Source organism: Lissotriton vulgaris, unplaced genomic scaffold (assembly GCF_964263255.1).
Source record: "Lissotriton vulgaris unplaced genomic scaffold, aLisVul1.2 SCAFFOLD_2817, whole genome shotgun sequence".
Lineage (NCBI taxonomy): Eukaryota > Metazoa > Chordata > Amphibia > Caudata > Salamandridae > Lissotriton > Lissotriton vulgaris.
This window is the reverse complement of record NW_028251516.1, coordinates 150,695-171,831: the sequence shown is the minus strand read 5'-3', so window position 1 is coordinate 171,831 and position 21,137 is coordinate 150,695. Positions and strand designations below refer to the sequence as shown.

Here is a 21,137-nt window from a genome sequence, read left to right as displayed (position 1 = left end):
GCCAAAACTGTAGTATCTCTTCATTAATATACCCTATCATCCTGGAGCCTTCTTCTTCAGTACCCTTAACTCGCAGCTTAAAAGGCTGATATGGGGCGGGAAGCAGGCACGACTAAACCTAGCCACGCTGATGCTGCCATATCACCAGGGCGGATAGGACGTCCCGAATGTTGAAATATATTACTGTTCGCATGCTCATTTTGCCACGTATTGGTTTCACCCGCCACCCTTTATGCCGCATTTGGCGGTGGAAGACTGCTATATGGCCCGACACCCACAACATGCTATCTCTTCACCGCAGTGAAGGTGCGGGATCAGGATCAGTCTACTGTAGATTGCACAATTCAGGCATGGCACCACATAGCCCGTTAGATTGAAGAACCTATGCTGTACTCCCCTAAGATGGCCCTGATGCGAAATCCTTTAATACAGGTCACCTATGAAGGGATCTGTTGGAAGATGCTTGAGAAACTTAGCTATAGTACCTGGGGGGGACCTTTATGTGGGTGGGCAGTTTCGTACTAAAGCGCAATTCTTTGAGACTTGTGTAACCAACGACAATGGACACATTTTATATACACGCCTACGGCAAAGTGTAAAGGCTGTAACACCCGCTTTTCCGGAGGAACCAGATACATTAGCCCCGCTACACGCCTTGTTACAAGCTGATGACCCTCAACATGTCGTCTCCCTTCTCTATCAGCACACACAAAATTCACCACCCTCGCGCGCCAGACAGGAATGGGACACAGATCTGAACATGACCCTGACAGATGAACAATGGGAACTCTGCTGCAAACTGAAGAAATAACTGTCAACAGTAGATTACGTCTCATTCACTTTAATTTTTTTGCACCGCCTACATCATACTCCAGCTAAGCTTCATAAATTTCACCTAAGGGACACTGATGCATGCACAAGATGTGATCAAGAAGGGGCGGGTTTTCTACACTTGGCTTGAGAGTGTCCTTCGGTGATGGCATACTGGACACAGACATTTCAGGAATTATCGGGTATGATTGGCACCCATATGTCGCCGTGTCTGCCTGGGCCTGACCCAGGACGTCAACACAGTACACAGAAAGTTTCTAACAATGGGGTTGCTGAGGAGACAGGTGGCGTGTAAGTGGGGGAAGAGGCCGAGCCACTAAATTTAAAGATCTGCTGCATACAATGTCCACATGGCAGGATTACATGCATGTAATGTAATGTAATGTAAAGTTTTATTTATATCGCGCAGCAATCGCTCCAATGGAGCATCTAGGCGCTACCTCCGGCAAATTACCAGATGACAAGGTGACTCAGAGTTGGACCAAAAACAGAGGCAAGCATCAAACTAGAGTTCTGGCCATGCTATCTTGCAGTTTAAATATCCAAGTTTTTAATTCTTTGCGGAACTCTGTTTCTTTATCCAGAGTTCTCAGGGCAAGAGGCACAGTATTCCAAGCCTTTGCACCCAGTACTGCCAGGGACTTTCCTCCACGGGTTTTTAAACGAAACCTAGGAATCACCAGAGTATTGGAATTTGATGATCGTAGGCTTCTGGTTGGGCAGTATCTCTTGAATTTTTTCTGTAGATATATTGGTCCTGTTTTGTGCGTTGCTCGAAATGTTATAATCAAAACCTTGAACAGGATCCTTTTTACAATGGGAAGCCAATGAAGAGCTTTTAATGCCCCTGAGGCTGACGATCTTTTTGGCCATTTTAGCACCAATCTGGCAGCAGCGCTTTGCACTAGCTGAAGCCTGTAAGTTACTTCTTTATTTGTGCCAGCATACAGACTGTTGCAATAATCTAAGCGCGATGTTACCAACGCTACTGCAACAGTTTTCCTCGCCTCCAAAGGGAGTAAATCAAAGAATTTCCTCAGGCTTTTGATTAAGCCAAAGCACATTCCTGCCACTTTTATTGCCTGCTGCTTGAAGGCGAGATTGGAATCAAACGTGACCCCCAGGTTCCGAGCAACTATGGTTGTATGAGGCGGTATTTCTGCCCTTTCTGGCCACCATTGCCTGGGAATAAAGTCATTATTTGGGCCTAGCGGAATGATCTCTGTTTTTCCTGTATTACATTTTAGGTGATTCTTCCGCATCCAATCAAAGGTGGCAGTTAAACATTCCTTGAATGTTTCTTCCCATGACTGGTTGTCCCTATCCGTAACCAGTATTAACTGCGTATCATCGGCATATGCTACTACCTCTATGCCAAAAGATGATATTAGTTTAATCAGAGGTGCAGTGTAGACATTGAATAATGTCGGGCTGAGGCTGGACCCCTGGGGTACTCCCATCGTCTGATGTTTTTCCGTGGAGGTAAATTCCCCCAGGGTTATCACCTGTCTCCTGTCCCTTAGGTAGTTTTCCAACCACTCTAGTACCGTCCCCTTCACGCCCGATGTTTTTAGCCGATCTAATAGGATGGCATGAGAGACCGTGTCGAAGGCCGCCGACAGGTCTAATAAAATCAGGACTGCCTTCTTTCCTTGGTCTAGGGCAGTACGAATGGTGTCTGTCGTGTACAGTAGAGCCGATTCTGTTGAATGCTGGGCTCTAAACCCCGCCTGATTGGGATGCCATATCTCGTTGACTTCTAAGAACATGGTCAGCTGTTTGTTAACCAGTGATTCAGCGATCTTACATAATGCTGGGAGAAGTGAGATAGGTCGCAGATTGGAAAGAGTCGCAGGGTCAGGAAGGGGTTTTTTCTGTAAGGGTTTCACTGCCGCAAGTTTCCATTCCAGTGGCACATTGGCCGTGGAAAGTGAATGATTTACGATTTCGTTAATCATAGGATTTACTTCATCTACCATGAGATGCAGGAGTCTTATGGGACAGGGGTCAAATGGGGACCCAGATTTTGTGGTTAAGATTGACTGCCTTGTTTCTTCCAGGCTAATTGGGCGGAATGTTGCTAACTGGTTCATAATTTCATCAGCACTTCCACCTTCTCTACTGGGTTCCAGAGAGGGAATTTCAAAATCTTTGGTTAGACCCTGTACTTTGTCCTCAAAATAATCAGCTATATTTTCGCAGAGGGCTTTTGAGGGTGGAATTTCCTGTGTTAAAAATGTGGGTTTATTAAAATCATTTACAATGTTAAAAATACATTTTTGTTTGTTTTTTGCAGCAACTATGGCGGATTCGTAGAATTTCCTTTTTGTTGATTTAATTCGCGCATGGTAGGTGCTTATAGCCCTTTTATATTTACCCCGCTCTTCCGTGCTATAGTTTTTTCTCCATCTGCGTTCTGCTCTACGGAGCTCCCCCTGTGCTATTTTTAATTCTTGATTGTACCATGGAGCTGATTTTTTCTTAGTATTCTGTTTTCGAGTCCTGTTTGGCCGCCCTGTCATATTTTTTAATTCAACCATCCATTCTCTGAAAGTGCTGGGGTCTGAGAACCCTAAGCCTGACCCGGTAGGCTTACAATCCCTAGCCATCTCAATCAGATTTGGATTTGCCATTAAGGCCCTCCATTCTTGTAGGTCAGCCTGGTCGTACTTAACCTTATTGTTACATTCCTTAGGGCTCTGAATGGGGAACATGAATGGTACTAGAGCATGGTCTGTCCATGTTTGAGGTATTGGGCAGTTTGTCTTAAGCGATTGCAGATTGGTGGCTATGCAGTCAAGGGCATGACCTGCGTCATGGGTAGCTTGAACTGTCCCAATCTCTAGTCCGAGGACTTCCATTAATTCTTTAAAAGAGACAGCTGCAGTATCGGTGGTAGACTCCAAGTGTATATTCACATCTCCCAATAATGTAAAGTTGGAGTATCTGAGCACCAGAGGACTCAGTGCCTCTCCTATATTTTCCAGGAAGTCTTTACATGTACCAGGTGGTCGGTAAATGAGGGCCCCCGCAAATGTCATGGTCTCGCTGATTTTAATGCAAAAACCCATCCCCTCCGCCTCCTTTAATTCAGGGAGTTCAATCACCGAACATATATATGCCTCCTTGTGAATTATAGCTATTCCTCCTCCTCGTTTATCTCCTCCTCTGTCTCTCCTTTGCATACTGAAACCTGGTGGCAAGGAGTGTACCATGTCTGGGACACAGCACGGATTTAGCCATGTCTCCGTAATAAATAAACAGTCCAAGTTGTCCTCAACCAATAGATCGAAGACATGCTGGGCGTGTCTAGGTAGAGACCTAACATTAAGAAGACCTCCTTTAAAAGTATTATTTAATGCAGGTCTAGGAATAATCTGTGACCAAAGGAAAGTATGGCCACAGTGTAGGCAGGACTCTGGGCCAGTCCCTGAGGCGGGGTCTAACCTGTGACAATCATTGTAAGCTGGCCGTAGGGCGAGTAGTGCCTCTCTGCTATAATTTTCTATCCTGTCCTCACCTGCTACGGTCCAGCCCGACGGCCCGTCCGAGGCACGGACGGGCGCAGACGGGCTGGACTCAGGCGTGACTCCGGCGTAGGTCCGGCGTGTCCACTGCACGCGTCCGCTGCGCGGAGACATGGTTGACCGTTTAAATAGAGCGACTAGAGCGCTCCACCAATGTCAGCCCTACTCAAGATGGCCGCCAAACTGCTACCATCCGGGACCCGGTGAGTTTAGCCCTAAGGTCGGCCAAGCACCACCTGGGGAGCGGGGAAAGAGTATTAAAGTGCAAGTCTGCAATGATTTTTCTATTTAGCCCCTGTATTTGTGCAAAATCCAGCTCGGGGGGGGGGGGGGTCGGACACAAGGGATAGTAAAACGATCAAAAATCGATTTTAAAAGCTCTAAAATGTATGACTGCTCGTAATGCAGCCTCTGGAGTCTGTGGGAGGTTATCATCATTATGCTAATACACTTCCCCCTCAAATCGCACCCGAAAGACCTCTTGGGCCCACTCGCCTCATACCTGCTTGCAAGAACAGTGGACCAAGAGGAAATTGCACCTGGGACTGATACACACTGATACACTGATTGCAACATATTCAGCAAAATTGAATGCTCTGTAATAATTGACTGGGGTCTTTCATAGGTATCAGTATACACAGAAACCTACCTAGCTACAACCTACATCTTCTTGCACCTACAGCCTAGAGCTGCGTTTCATTCTTGGCTTAGGGGCTCACACAACCCAGTCTTATCGGTGGATCTAGAGTGCAGTGTAGATACTAAGAGAAGACATCACAGCTTTGTGGCACCTTCCCAGAGGATCACACTAGCTTATTTGGTCACACTAACCTAAAGGAACTGGTGTAGGGCAGGCGGCATTGCTAAAACAACAACATTTGAATTGCTCGTTTATGGCTTTTTTGTTCAGAAAGTGTGGTCCAGGATCACGTTCATATCTACTTTACTGTGAGTAAAAAGGAGTGCAAAAGGCACAAGAGGGCGCTCAAACAAGTTAATGCAATAGCAAAACCATAAGATGCGGATCCAGCCACGCCACCTCTCATATGTCCCCCTGTTACCTCGCAGCGCCACGGAAGGCCATCGGCTACCAGACAAGCAAAGTACATTCACCCGGCCAAACATATATACTAAAAACTAAAATAAACAACGCCTAGAGCTTTGCAGGTGTGTCGGGAGAGGTGATCAAAGACTGAGAGGGCACAGAGCGACCTCTGTTCAGAATCCTACTAACAGGCTAGATGCAAATGCAGCCGCGTGTACAATTTGGATCGTGATTTCAAGCAAGATGAGAAAATAAACACGCAAGAGTCACAAGTAATGCAACAAATCCCCACCCATGGAGAAGTCAGAATGAAACTTAACCTGTTGGAACAGATCGCATCCTGCAAACATCCGGCTGCGATTTTAAGCCAAGTGAGATGAAAAAAGTGTGTGGAGACAAATAATGGAGAGTGTCACGCCGCCAGTAAACGATCCAATCCCGGTAGGCATGGCCAAAAGGAGATAAGGCGGCAACAAGGAGGGACTAAGAAGCCTGCCAGCCAATGAGAAAGATGGGCATAGCTTCAACTCCACCTCCGAGAGCTTCGGAATCTGAATTGATTCCAAGAAGCTCTTGAATGCCGAGAGCAGCGCATGCGCTGCTTTCAACAGCCAAGACCTAAAAAAGGGGGAAGAACTGATTTGTTCCGAATTGTGTCGGAGCACTTTGGAGAGAGCTAAAAAGGATACAAACTCTGAACCTGCTCTGCAGTCGTTTGTAGAAGGCAGAAAGACAATTGTCACTGTAGATGCATCTGAATATGGGTGGGGGCAGTACTAACCCAGTTAAATGACTCGTGAAACCAACTATCTGGCTCACGAGGAACTAAGGTTGGACCATATAGCCGATCTAATTGAATTGAGACCCCTCCTGGTTTGGAGGTCTATTTGGCTGAAGGATGAAACAAGTTTCACAAAGTGCATTATTAAAGATAGTTTGGTTCTGGATAAATTTGCGAATATACCATGGATAAAGTATGTGATTAGTACTTTTAAGGAACTCTTACATTTGGATGTACATAAAGATCCCGAGATTGCAACTTCTTTATCTAAAAAGGGGTTGAAAGAAGAATTCATGAGGGTAAAACTCGGTAAACGGAAAGCAGATACACGTAACTATTCAACCCATGCTTTCTATTATTCCAATGTAAATGATGGTCTTGGTTTGCCGACCTACCTTAAAATAATCTATAGACAATCCCACCAATTCGTACTATCCAGACTTAGGCTTGGTATTGTCCACAATCTTGTGGCCTTCCCAAAGATGAAAAATTACCCAACCTCTGCTTGTCCATGTGATGGACTGACCAAACAAAGTACCCTTCACTTCATGTTAATTTGCCCCCTCTATAAAGCCCTACGAATTGTTTACCTGAAACCGTTGTTTAAAAAATACTCTGTGTTCTCTACTTCAAATGCCATGAAACTGTTATTTTCGCTTGCTAGCCCGGATTTGTGTTTTTTTACTGCAACTTTTATTCTGAAATCGGTTGCTCTAAGGAAGAGTATGGTTTTTTAGCTGTTTTACTGTGTTCCCCATTTATTGACCTTTGTATGTCCTTGAAACATCATATGATGATACGTACTCTTCCTGCGTTATGATATTTGATATTTGTACGATTTTATCTTGTGTACTTTTATGACGTTTTTTTAAAACTGTCGAATAAAGTTTACAAACTGAAACTGACTCGTGAAACAATGTGGGTTTTACCTCCAGGACACTATGTCAAACCGAACACACATTCTGTCAGATCAGGAACTTTTGGCTTGTGTGTGGAGTGTAGAAAAGTTCCGAGCATTTTAGTGGGGGAGGCCATTTATCTTGAAGACCGATCATCGTCCTTTGGTAGACATTTTAATCAGGGAGAAAATTGAAGAGTACAACTGCTCGAATTGCTAGACTATCTGCCAGACTACTAGTTTACACTTTGTCGAGTACATACCTGGTGGGAAAAACACTAGAGCAGACTGCCTCTCTAGACTACCCATTGAAGATTCCAGTGAATATGATTGGGAGTCAGAAATTGAGGAATGTTATAATCGCCCATATTGGTGACGTCAGCATATGCAAGAAAGAGAAAGAATGGATTCAAGCGGTGAATGATGATGTTGTTCTAAAAGAAGTCTTACAAGTGATTGAATCAGTTGGCCGAAAAGAGAAAAACTTGTCGGAAGAGTTAGATATTTTGGAAGGTTTAAGATGAATTGTCAGTAAAACCTGGTAAATTAGTGCATGCTTATGAATTGATTCCTCCCTATTGTTTACGCCAATGCATAGTTGAATTGGCGCATTTGGGGTCGGCAGCTACCAAAAGAAGAGTGAGAGAAGACTTTTGGTGGCCAAAAATGGATAATGAAATTCATAGTTTTGTTCAAAGATGTGAGAAATGCAAGTTGACCGACAAAGTGTTGAGAACTGAATACACAGTCGAGTCAGCTGCAACTTGTCATGCTAGAGCATGGCAGTGTGTGGGTGTGTACTTTCTAGGACCTTATCACGTTCATCCCAACTGTATGAGATACTTTATTGTCATGATAGACCATCTATCCAGATGGGTGGAGGTTAGAGGTGTTAAGGAACCTAAACCAAAAGTGTGACCAAGTTTTTCAAAGATGTTTTTGTCAGAGAAGGAATTCCTGGGGAGATCTTGACTGACAACGATGTTCAGTTCACTTCTCTGGAGATGGTGTCTTATGAAAAATGTAGTATTAAACACATAAGGACACTGCTATATCACCCACAGAGCAATGGTAAAGTTGAACGTTTTAGCAAAGTTTTAGTTAAATGTCTACAGTCCACATTGAGATGTACCATGGAGGTCGAAAAAGAGATCAAAGAATTAATTTAGAGTTACAGAACAACACCCCACAGTGTCCAGACAAGGACTCCTTTTGAACTAAACAAGGCAGGAAGGCCGCCACAGAGTTGAATCCTTTTTGGAGGACTAAGCTGTTCCCAAAAGGACAAATGCAAGCGAGTCTTGGAGTATTGTGGAAAGCAATTAAAATTCATCCCGTGCCAAGAGGGTAGAAATTGGTGAAAGAAGTATGAGCAGACTAAAAGTTGGTGATTAGGTACATGTCAAAATCCCTGTTTAGTTGGGAAAGGTTGTTCCAAGTTTAAAGAACCTACACAAGTAGGTGAACTAAGAAGGAATGTAGCCAAACAGTCGACAGGAATTGGTGGAATACTTCTCATAGCACTAGACCTGTGTTTGCAAGGATGACAGACGCAGTTATGAACGGGCACACAACAAATTAATGGAGGAGACATGCATATAATATCTAAGAGTGTTCGACTTAAGTTTCCACCTAAAAAGTAGCAACATTTTATCTGTGATTAAGTTCATAATAATAGGGAATCTTGTAGAGCGCCTGGTTACGCACACCGGCGTGTCCCTGCGCTATGGAAAGTAGAACAGGCGTGTCCCTCACTGTGCTCATTGCGACAAGTTATTGCACAGATAAGTTTTAAGCTTTCCTCTAAAGTTGATCTCCGATGATTCCATACGGAGCTTTAGGGGCAGCTTATTCCAGCTCTTCTCTGCGAGGAGGCGAAAGGACCTTCCCCCCATCCGAGCCTTTTTGATTTTGGGGACAGTCAGCAGACCAGTGCCAGCAGATCTAAGAAGTCGAGCTGGTCTGTACGGTGTAATAAGGCTCTGTAGAGGCCTGGGTGCTTTTCCCCCCAATAATACGGTGACACGTACAAGGGTCCTTTAATTCAATTCTTCTCCTGACCGGGAGCCAGTGCAGGTCCTCCAATGCAGCCTCCGGGGCAGATCTTTTAGAAAGCCTCAAGACCAGTCGAGCTGCTGCATTTTGCAGCACCTGTAGACCGTCAGGGCTCCTAGCCGTGGCACCCAAATACAGGAGGTTACCATAATCTAGTCGCGAGGTCACGAGGGCGTGCACCAGTGTCCGCCTAGAATCCGTTGGAAGGAGGTCTAGGGTTTTCTGTAGACCCTTAAGGACACCAAAGCACAGCCCCACCACACGCCTAATCTGAGGTGTGAAGGTCAAGTCCGAAGAAATCAGCACACCCAGATTCTTAGCCTGCTGGCAAGGTATGGGAACCGGCCCCAAACAGGAAGGCCACCATGCTGAAGACCATACTGACGGGGCCCCCTCCCACCACGAGCACCTTAGCCTTGCTACCATTCAGCCTAAGGCAGTTGTTGGACATCCAGGAGGCAAGCTCCAGCATGCATGCTCTGAAGCTGGATGCCGCAAGATCCGGTGCCTGAGACAGGGAAATGACCAGCTGCGTGTCGTCAGCATACAACACAATTCGCATGCCGTGACTCTCGACTATAGTTGCCACCGGGGAGACATACAGATTAAATAGAGTCGGACTCAGGGCCGAGCCCTGGGGCACGCTCTGATCCTGGTTGATCACTATAGAATAGTAGCTGCCCTGCCTAACCTGGAATCCCTGATTCGTCAGAAAGGACTGAATCCACTTTAACGCCGCGCCTGAGACTCCACCCTTGTTCAGACACTGCAGCAAGGTGAAATGCGCTAGTGTCAAATGCTGCGCTCAGGTCTAGGAGGATGAGGGCCATAGTCTGTCCCTCATCCACCCCTTGTCTGATGGTCTCAACAGCCATGAGCAGAGCTGACTCTGTAGAATGGCCTGGTCTAAACCCAAACTGAGTCGAGTGGAGCAGATTAGCTTCCTCCACATAGGTCATAAGTTGGGAATTGACAGCCTTCTCTGCCACTTTGGCCAGGTAAGTTAGCAGCGATATGGGGCGGAGATTCTCCAACTTCTCCCGGCTAATGTTTGGTTTTTTCTGAAGAGGTAGTACAGCCGCCTGCTTCCACCCTACAGGCACTGTGTGCGTACTAAAGGATGTGTCTAGCACATGCCTAATATAGGGCTCCAGGATGTCATGACTCCCGCCTCGAGTTTCTCTGTTCAACTTTGGAGGGGTGGGAAGAACTTGTTATTTTGTTTGCTAGTCTATTAGCTATTTTTCTGTTTGTTATTTTCACACATTTTATTAAGTTTTTGTAAAGAAATTTGTTCAACGAATTTCATTGTTATTGTATTTTCTACAGCATTTGTTGTTTGCTCTTCTTTGTAAAAAGAAGGGGAGAAGTATGGTGATGTATGTCTAGAGCGCTATGCCGTCATGGAATGCTGGAACATCTGTGGGATTCCATGACAAGTAGTGGTCTCTGGGCCCCTGTAGGAGACACAGATCATCTCATCTCACTGAATAAATAAGTTTGTACTTCAACAAACGTGTTAGCCTCTTCTACAAACTGTCTCAACAATCATAGCTCCTCCTTTTCTTGCTACAATGACTCCATGAAAGTTCAATGTCTCCTGAATGTTAAGGATTCTTTTTTATATGGAACTGTAATCAAAGTAGATCAGTAATACGGTCTAGAATGGTTTGTCAGCAATTAATGGAAGGGAGCATGACCAAATGATGGACTACAGACAACATTCATAAATGCTAAAAAGAACATATTACAGGACATGCAGGCAGAGTAGGATAATGCTTACCTCCATGTTATTAATAAAATTGAAAACTCTTGTCCACAAATGCTATAAATATTGATTCTATGACGGGACCTGTGACTTTGGATAATCCAATATTAAAGCTCTTCAATTCACTACGGAAAATGTCCAACTTACTCGCTTGGAATAAAAAAGCTTGAAGACAGATTCGGGTGTAATGTATATTATGTCTGTAGACTGGCAAATAGGATTTAGTAGCCATGATGCACACCAAGTAGTGGGCCTTTAAAAAAGCGGTATCAATACCAGTCTACGAGAGAATCCATTTTACCCACCTAGCCCCTGGAGCATACGTGATAACAAAAAAGTATTGTGCTGTTCTTCGAAGCACAAAGGCACACCACAACATAGTTTGGCATCTGTAAGAAAACATGCATATGAAACTGGTCTTGAAGTCTCAGTTTTTTGGACCAAAGTAACACCTTCGGTTGAAAAGAACCAACCTGCTAGATTTAGGGCTTTGAGTAAGATGTTAGAATGAATAATATATGGTCAGTTTTGAAGACAATTCTTTGCAAGACAAAGAATTGTCATATGGCCACATTTTCAAAAATCTCAGTACTATGGATACATCCTTATTTATTCATCAGTTACTTGAACTAGGGTGGGTGAAGTTGCCATTTGCTGAAACTGCAGAGAAACTGGGAATTCCAGTCCACTACCTGGTTCTACCGCCCAGGAAGGTGAACCGCTAGCACTGAAATAATGTTGGGGAGGCTGAACGTCCAAAACTCCCTTACTTCGGTTGCTAGAATGCTGTTTGTCTGCCTGCCCATTCCTTGGCCCCCTCCCCCAAAAATTAGTTGATATACCAGACTTGCAGTACATCCATCCTGAGGCAGTTTGCAACAGGAGGATGTCTTTGGAATCAGAGCTAGGATTGCGAACAACCCTGCGAAAAAGCTCAAGGCAGTTGGTGTGAAGCATCAGTTCATCCGTACCCTGATGAGCTCTCTCTGCATCTTGCTCCCCATCCTATGTGATGCATGCCCGGCTCGATCACGATGTCTGGCATGAGATAGAAAATGGCTAAGTCAAGGTTATCTAACCATCACTACCGCTCTAGTCGCATCTCCTGAGATAACAGAATTGACTATGCTTATGAGAGGCCCCTGCAAATATCTATTCACGAGTTGCAACAGATGGGAAATGGCCTGGGAAAATTACTTTAAATGAGGCATACAATAGGCCAACCAAATCAAACAATCAAGCGTAGAGTTGTTTTTTACCAAGACTCTGCAAATCTCTTTCTAGATTGCTTGATTGGAAGTGAGAGTTGTCAAGGCGTCTATTACAAAACCCAGGGATTCTCGAGGTGGCTGGGGTCGAAAGAGCTTAATATTGGTTTAAAACAAACCTCAGATCTTGGAGAAGGGAGATTACCATCTGTAGGTGGAGTTTTAGAAGGATCAGGCATGGAGCCATTAACTAGATATTCGTGAGATAGAATGGAATCAGATCAATGATCGATCTTGGTAAAACACTAAAGGTCTGATGGTAACCCAAATGGAAGCACCAAAAACTCATAAATTGAGATTTTCCACAAAACAGATTCAAATGGTCCTGAAATTGGGACTGAAAGGTAGGTGCCCTTCATGTCCCAAAATACCATGAAGTCTCCTCAGCATGGGTGGCAGAAAGTGAATCCCCTCGACTTTGAAAGGTCTCTAAAGAATCCAGGCATTAAATTCTCAGAGGCTCGTAATCAATTGACAACATCCTCCTTGCTTGATCACAAAGAAAAACTTACCTGTAAACCTCCCAGGTGGGGAATGTCTGGCAAATTCCTCCTTTTGAAGAAGAGTGAGAATCTCCTCTTCTATAAGAACTTGCTTCTCTGTAGAGAAATGAATTGATGTTTGGGATGCTTTTGATGAGGTTCACCCAAGCACCATGAATCACAAGTGCCCAATTTTGGCATATTAGTTCAGTTTTGCCTCCCAGTTCTAACAGCGAAGAAAACTGAAATTCACCTGTTAAAAATAATAAATTTAAAAAAAAGTTGGAGGGTACTCTGGAAGGTTCCACCATATATCTTCCATCTACCCCTCCCGGCAGGGTCAGACATTCCAGCTGCCTCACCATCTGGAAAAAGCTTTGAAGGAATACTTGAAAGTGGGATGGCCTCATCTCTACTGGTCCTGGTAAAAAGGAAATGTTGGAAAACCTCCATCAAGACTACCTGTGCAAAGAGGTAGCTGTCTTCATGAATCTAGTCCCCTTCTTAACAAATGAGCCCTAAACAGTAAACCTCCTGCTGAGGTGCAGGCTCATTTGTGGTAAGCTGCATGCTGATTCTTAGGAGAATGGACCTGCGCCTTTCATCAAGGGGGCGCAGTTTACATTGCTGAATAAACTAATAGCTCTCTGTACCAAGCCAACTGAGACTTCTGGGTCAATACTGTAATTGTTCTTTAGCTGCCAAAGCAAAGTTCACAATCTTAGAAAGTAGTCCTGAAAAATCCAACAATTTATCATGACAGGTCCACCAGGACCTATCACTACCATTTTCAGGTCTTCAATACATTTCCTCTTGCTGATGGATAGTTTAGGATCAACTTCTGGGGTACCATGACCATCCACTGAAGGTGGAGGCTATTTTGCTCTTAAACGGTTTTGTACCTTCTTTAGGAAGGGTTTTCGTCAAGTTAGCCTGGACAAAGGGTGCCATTCTAACTGAAGGGATCCAGATTCCAGGATCCATACCATCTCCTCCGGATAAAAATCTTCTTTTAAAACTTTGGATGAAAAACATATAGTGAAGGGCCTCTCCTGAACTCTGGTCATCGTATATCTTTTACCGCAAATGGCACCAGAACAATTTACATTTTCCTAAGAGGCACCAGTCTCACCACCATCCTTGTGTATCCTAATCAGACAGGGCTTTATCACAATACATTGCTTCAAACTCTTGCGCTCTCCTAGGGAGGGAGTCCAAATAAGCAGTTTTTTTAAATTTTATTATCTAAGGCAGATTACTTCCAAATTATATTTTTCGGTTTTGACAAGGAATAGTCACTAAGACTGGGTTAGGTGGTAGCTCAGGAAAGGAGAAAGGAGTTTTGAGGTCAAGAGGTCCAGGAAGACAAATGGATTTTTGGATTAATCTTTAAATGGCCTAATCCACTACAAGTTGCCCCCCCCCCCCCCACCCCCCACATTACTTCACATCATCATGCATGACGGCAATATAGGGAAGTACTAAGACAATAACCATATAGTACTGAAACATCTCTATTGGCAGTTATAATAGGTCACAGAGCAGTGTTGACTCAGTTTACTCCCCGATTTAATGAACATGGTAAAAACCTCTGTAGTCAAAGCCTCATTCACAAGGCAGCGATACCAAAGGTGATGATATCGCTTTGTTCGCCCTAAGTTGGCAGGGTACGCCCATACGTGGGTCCCTTGCTCACTTTGCCACTGGATTCAAGCTAGCCTGTGCTTATGACTGCAGATTAGCCAGAAACCGGTCCCAGGATGCTTGTTTACGGTCCAGGGAAGACATGGTTTGGCAGTTTGGGCTGGACTGTTCCCATGAGGCACAGGGTCAGACTGATTTGCATATAGCCATGTTTGAACTGGGGTGGTGGAGTGAGCTAAAGAATGATGGATTAAACCCCGATCAGTTGACTGGGGGTGAGTGTTGGATATGGTCAAATCGCTCCGTCCATCATCCCCTTTGGTATCGGTTCGTTCACAAGGCAGACAGAAGTAGTAGAACAAGGGTTACATTTGATCAAGACAAAAGAACACCATGCCATGCATGTCTCGGTTTATCTGATGCGGAGGACGGGACCATTCTGAGAGGGACTACCTCATTCAGGCTAGATCAGCAGCAAAGCAACATGCACAGAAGGAACACTCTGAGGCAAGCAGGTTTCCAGGTAAGAGTCTGTCAATAAAGAAAATGGAACGAAGAAAATAAAAACTGAAAAGGCGGGAGGGGAAACAAAGGAATGTATCATGCTCAACCACACAGTGAAGGAGTAACAAGCCCAGAATTGGAGTACTGGTGCCGCCTAATATTCATAGGCACCGTTCTCGGTAGAAAAATCATGTGGAAAGGACTTTTCCCCCCTTTACAATACAAAAGGTAATGTCAACTCTAAAAAAAAATGTATAAAGTCATTTTTACAAAGTGAGGGTAGATATGGTCGCTGAGCAGCAAGGAGTCAGCGCTATGACTGCTTAGACGGTGAGCATATGTCTTCTATTGGTGCTTAACTATATCGATGGGACTTCTCTTTTTTTTTCTCACAAACCCATGGTCGTTGCAGTTTTGTTTTGTTTGTTTAACTTTAGGACATTGCGGTTGTAAAATTGCTACCGTTTAATTAAAAGTAAGAACGAGAAAACGTAATCTGAAGTCTCCGGTCCAGTCGTAAGAATCTATCAAAATGTATTTCAAACGTTTGCTCCATATTAGGAGACGCTGATCCCCACAGGCTCAAATTTTAGAAAAATCGTTAACCCAGTGGTAAAAAAAAAAAAAAAAAAAAAAAAAAAAAAAAAAAAACACACCCAGAACAGGTTTTAAATTAGTGGTCCTAACTCACAGATAATCTACTTTAGTAACCGAAAATGCCTACCCCACGGTCCTGTTCACTTGGCAAAATATCCACCCAGCCCAGTAGATTCAATTGAACGATGAAGATGAACCATGCGTTGTAGGTCGAGTCCAGGAAGAAACAAGCGGGGGACGGACGGAGACGCTTCTCTTGGTCCCCAGCCCTCAGGGGGCTCAATCACCTGCAAGGCTGCCCCCGGAATACACACCGAGCTCTCTGCCGCCTCAGGCCCCCACTCCTGGCGCAAGGCAGCCACTGTCGAGCACACATGCGGGAGTGAGGGATTCTTCCTTGGAGATAGAAAGCGGCAGGCAAAAGCCCGTTGTGTCCAGCAGTACAGACCAAAGCTCCTTTCCTCGGCTGCCTACGAGGGCGGCCGCAGCGCACAGACCGACGGACACTCACTAAAGTCTACCCGGCCTCAGACACTGGGCATCGGCGTCCAGTAACTACCTCAGACGGGCGCTCCCGCAAACGCACCTCAGCCGCCAGCAGCTCAGTCAGCACCCCACCGCCGCCGCCTCTGCGCTGACTGACGTTCCTGCTGTGCGTAAAGGGGCGTTGTTTATGAACGTAACCGAGCGCCGCCTGCAGCCGCACCACCGCGACTCCATGTTTAACTTTCCCCACCTCCCAGAGACCCAGAGCCGGCCGGGAGCGGGGGTGCCCCTTACTCACACCTAACACACCGCAGCCTCACCATGCCTGGCATGATGGACAAGGGGATAGAGTTCTTGGGGAAGACCCGACCCAACGGCGCCAAAAGCCCCTCCAACGGGCTCATGAGCGACGAGAGCGGCAGCGACGACGAGCACGGTGGGAGCCTCGAACGCAGAGAATGAGAGGTCATGGAGGGCTGTGTGGGGGTGAAAAGAGAATGGCCATCAGACTCATCCCTTTGTTTTTGTTTTTTTAGATGTCGGGATGAGAGTGGGAGCTGATTACCAAGCTCGGATTCCGGATTACGATCCCGGTAATTAATGTTCGCTACCAGACTCTTGCTCCTGTGGTAGCCTCGGTAGCAGTGTCTGCACTGAGATATTTTGGGGACGCTTAAACTGTTAAAAAGTCAAACTTTACTATTTTATTCATTGTCTGCTTTTACTGTGAACATGTGCATGTTTTATAAGATTTTTTGTTTCGCTGGAGAAAAATAAATTTAATAAAAGGCGAATCCAGCCCACTCGTTAGGAACGGTGAGCTGGCCAGGGTCATGTTGTGTTCAAGCAGCATCCTTGGTGAGCGCATTTCTGTTTCTAATCCCCAGCATCCGTGGGGTTTTCTCCTTTCTTGGTCTGATAGGCAGACCATGTTGTTTTAGGCGCCTCTGCTCCATACTGCGGTAGCCTCGAACGTACACAATTGAATTCACAGTGAATGCGTGTTTCATGCTTTCATGTGGGAACGCAGCTTACAAGAGAACACCTAGGACTTAATTTCTATGGCACTCGTACATTTTCCAGCTCGCGCTACCTTTGTAAGTGTGTGATTGAACACACCTGCCGGAGGTATTCTTGCCCAGTGAACATGTCAAGTAGGCATGTCTACTGTGCTATGGCAGACCTCACATGAGGCCAGTAACCAATGGGAGTCGGAGCGCGGATCACGTGACAACCCCATGCAGTGGTTGCTTTCATTTCAAAAGAACAGCGCTGACTATTGTTTGCAGTCCATGCGCCTTGAATCTGCGACCAGCTGGAGAAGTGCCGCATCAATTGTTATTTCGGACAGAACGAGCGCTAGAAAAGCCAATAAGTCTTTTTTTAAATATGATTTTGTATGAGTCGTTGTGTCGATAGGTGCCTGGGTGAATGCGAGAGCGTATCAAGGTGCGAACGAATGCAAGTATACGGAAGTGCATGGGCAAATGTGTTATTGACCGAGTGCAAGGCAGAATGAATGCGCGAGTCGTAGGGTGCGTGGGTGAATAAGTGCACGATAAAGTGAGTGTATGGATGAATAATGTATGCACAGATGGATAAATGAGGGTGGATGAATGAGTGAAAAATAAGTGACCGTGTGGCTGGATGAACGCTTAATTAAGGCTGAGCGCATTAATGAGCGAGGCCAGTATGTTGTAGGTTGCTGTCATCTGCTGGTGAGAGGTGCCTGCTCTCTGCCAGTACTTAATACTTTAGCCTTGTGCACAGTCATTCATACATCGATGTACCTACTCATGCAGCTATTCATTCGCCAATTTACTAGTTCTCATATTCTCCTATTTTGCGTGTGTTGGCCTCGGATAGGTTGTCTTGTGTAACCACATGGGCCATTGTTTCAGAATCAACATGGGCCAGATTTCGGAATCTGACATGTTTTTCATTTATTTCCCACCTTTCTTGCAGCTGAGCAATATAGACATAATTTTTTATCCTTCTTTTGAGGGCAGGTTAGCGTTGAAAATTTGGGAAATAAAACAAAATAAAAACTCACGACGAACCCCTTCAAATGGCCATTTGCTCGTTGTAGATCTGTCTAGAGCTAGATTAGCCTGTTTGTCAGTTTCTTGTAATTGTGAAAAATAATGGTGCATAAAAATACATATACAGACTGTGGGTCAGCCCGTACAACAGAGTTACTCAGTTAAGTTAATCATATTTGGATGCAGTTTGCAGCAGGGAACACAAGTTAGAACAGGAAAAGTTGCCTGAGATGTTCCAAGTAACGTGCATACTAAACAACAACGGCAACAATTGTATTTTAAAGTCTTCAGCTGCCAAACTATAGTCCCGATCCCAAAGTAGCTCATTGGTGAAGTGTCAAGTCTTGAGCTGTTTCCTGAAAAAGCTACTACATCCTTTTGTGAACGTGTAATAAATTAATAAGACAATGTCCAAACACTCAGTTTCTTTCAGTCAAAGCTCGTTTAGAATAGCCACATGTTTAGCATTCTTGGCTTGTTTCTTTGTGCCTTTGACACACATTGCCCCTTCCGTTCTGTTTCATATTTTCAGTGGCTTGGTGTAGTACACAGGCCATCGCTACTGCTAAGGCCTCCACTTGATTCTTTCATCCTATTTAGTCAGTGCTGCACAGTGATCTGATTGGGAGTGAATGGTCACAAGACAATGTAAATCGCCCCACCTCTTTCATTTTTCCACAGGTCTCAAAACAAGTAATTTAGAGTTCTCTATGGAAGGATGAACTTGTTTGTGCCTTGTTATCTCTCCCTATCTTGAATTTAGAGTTCCTACAACCTGGCATACCCAGCTTCTTCGATAATCTATCGGCAGACTTGGCACTGAGGCATATCATTGGCAGCAGTACGTTAGCGAAATTTGGATAGGGCCACATGTACATCAATAGACCCCTCTGTTTGTTGGCTCTTCTACAATGGCTCTCCCCTGCAGGCTAGACAGAGTTCTGGGAGTAGGAAAAAAAATTGGGGGTGTGGGAGGCGAAAGTCAGTGACGCTTACTCATCTTGTCGTAGTAATAAACAGTGTTATTTATAACCTTGTTCACATTGTTATTGTTACACAAGTAAATTTAATTAGTCCAATTAAGGTAAACACTATACACACGAGCTTTGTTAAATGCAAATTGATTACATACTGGGTTTATTCCATCTCTTATGTGTTCCGAATTTTGGCAGGCATGTTTTTTAGGCATACAGAATAGCGAGTTCCTAACAGTTTGCTTCTTTCTATTGAGTGTAATTGATAGGCAAGTTAAAAGAAAGTTTTCTGAAACAATATAGCTAAGGGCCGTAGTAAAATGAACTGTGTTGCACTGTTGTTTTTGTTGCATTTTGCCCCAATGACTTGGCCTACAACCATCTGGATCCCACCAATTCCGGGCCTTTCTCTCCTCCATGTGAACATGAACTTTCCCCTTCATCCCCACCTACCCGTCATCTCTCCAGTAGGCTGGTCCACCTTTGGACTCTTGCTTCTCCACCTTCCTGTGCTTGACTCCACTCAGCCTATTATGACTTGCATCAAAGTAAAGGTTAATGGCGTCTTCCAGAGGTGTCTTTCTTGTTTGGGCTTGTTGTGTCACTGAGGAAATCTGAGAGAGAGAGCTAAACGTTTGGAAAGAGGAGGATAGCCCACCTGTCGGCACACCTTTGTGCAAGTTTGTTCTTAAAGGATGTCTCTGCATTCCTCCCGAACATTGTGAAAGTATCTACATTGGTACAGGTCTTTGCCGTTTTGATTTAGTGTGCAGGCTGAGGAATAAAATGAAATAAAAAATCAGCTACACTGTTTTCAGTCGTTTTGTGAGTTTTGTTATGATATTTTCACTGCAATTATTAAATCCTTTTAGCAACTGCAAACTGTTGCCCATTGCTGCGATCTGAATTTGTTGCACCTGTGTGGTAAACAATTGCAACGTGTTCTCAACAATTCATTTTGGCTAATTTCAGACTTTATTTATCAACATATAAGAAGTTCTTGGTGGCAGTGAAGACTATAAAGGCCCAGGGAAATCAAAAAGGGGGGAGGAAGAGGTAGTGCTGCGTGGCACTGAGGTGGGCACGTCCTCCTCTTGCAAAAGTAACTGTAATCAAAAGGGTCCACCTCAAGGGGTTTTAGTGTGTATCTTGATGACTCTGGAATACACACACTTGTTTAAAATACCCCTCACACACCAAAAGGGCCCTTGGTGTCATGCTTCATCATCGGGGTCTTCCCGCCCGGCTGCCGGACGGGGCAGTGCTGCGACAAGCGACTACGCTGGAGCACCTTTTTAATTGTGGGTGCTATGTGAGTGAATTGGAGTGAGTGTCAGTGGGGTCAGGAGTGATAGAGAGGTGATGTTAAAAAATACCTGGCCTAGTGATAAAAAAGACTATTTAATGAACACTGGCTGGTATTGTAAAAAAAAGTGGAGTTGGAAAGAGTAAGCGGGTTTATGAGCTTACTTTCCTGTGTGGGTCGACATGTTACGGGGCGCCATGCCCCTTCGTCAGGACCGGGGTAAGAGATCCCCCTGTCACTCACTAGTGTGTCGCCACGATGGGTGTATTTGCAAAAAAGTGAAGAAAAGATCTATGTGTATGGATATATACTTTATATTCTAATACACATCCCTTTCTAAATAAGATACTCATGTAGTATGCCTGAAAAGACAAGAGCACCGTATTAATTATGCGCGTATCCCAAGGCGCTATGTCCTAAATACCTGTAAGAAAAAGTGGACAGACATACATGTAGCAGTTGTCCATCCCTAGGAAACCCAGGGAGGTACCTGTAATTTTACATTGATAGTCACACACATAAACAGAAATCACACATTATATACGTATATAGTGCAGAAGGATTGGCTGGATAGTCTGTACCAGGTATTTTTTAACATCGCCTCTCTATCACTCCTGACCCCACTGACACTCACTCCAATTCACTCACATAGCACCCACAATTATAAAGGTGCTCCAGCGTAGTCGCTTGTCGCAGCACTGCCCCGTCCGGCAGCCGGGCGGGAAGACCCCGATGATGAAGCATGACACCAAGGGCCCTTTTGGTGTGTGAGGGGTATTTTAAACAAGTGTGTGCATTCCAGAGTCATCAAGATACACACTAAAACCCCCTTGAGGTGGACCCTTTTGATTACAGTGACTATAAAGGCCCACCATCCCCAGACGTATTGTATTGTAATTTATTTATATAGGGCTTACTACCCCTGATGA

The 21,137-nt window shown here is 44.7% G+C and overlaps 1 protein-coding gene across 1 annotated transcript in view; it reads left to right on the top strand.

Annotated features, from left to right (window-relative positions):
* Positions 1-16,090: 16,090 nt before the first annotated feature.
* LOC147662864 (REST corepressor 3-like) overlaps positions 16,091-21,137 on the top strand; it is a gene marked incomplete at its 3' end in the record, with an annotated part of 152,812 nt that continues 147,765 nt past the window's right edge. Inside the window, exons 1-2 of the mRNA XM_086950844.1 lie at positions 16,091-16,322; positions 16,423-16,479. Of these exons, the coding sequence (XP_086806970.1) occupies positions 16,208-16,322; positions 16,423-16,479 (172 nt within the window). The remainder of the gene's footprint in view (positions 16,323-16,422; positions 16,480-21,137) is intronic.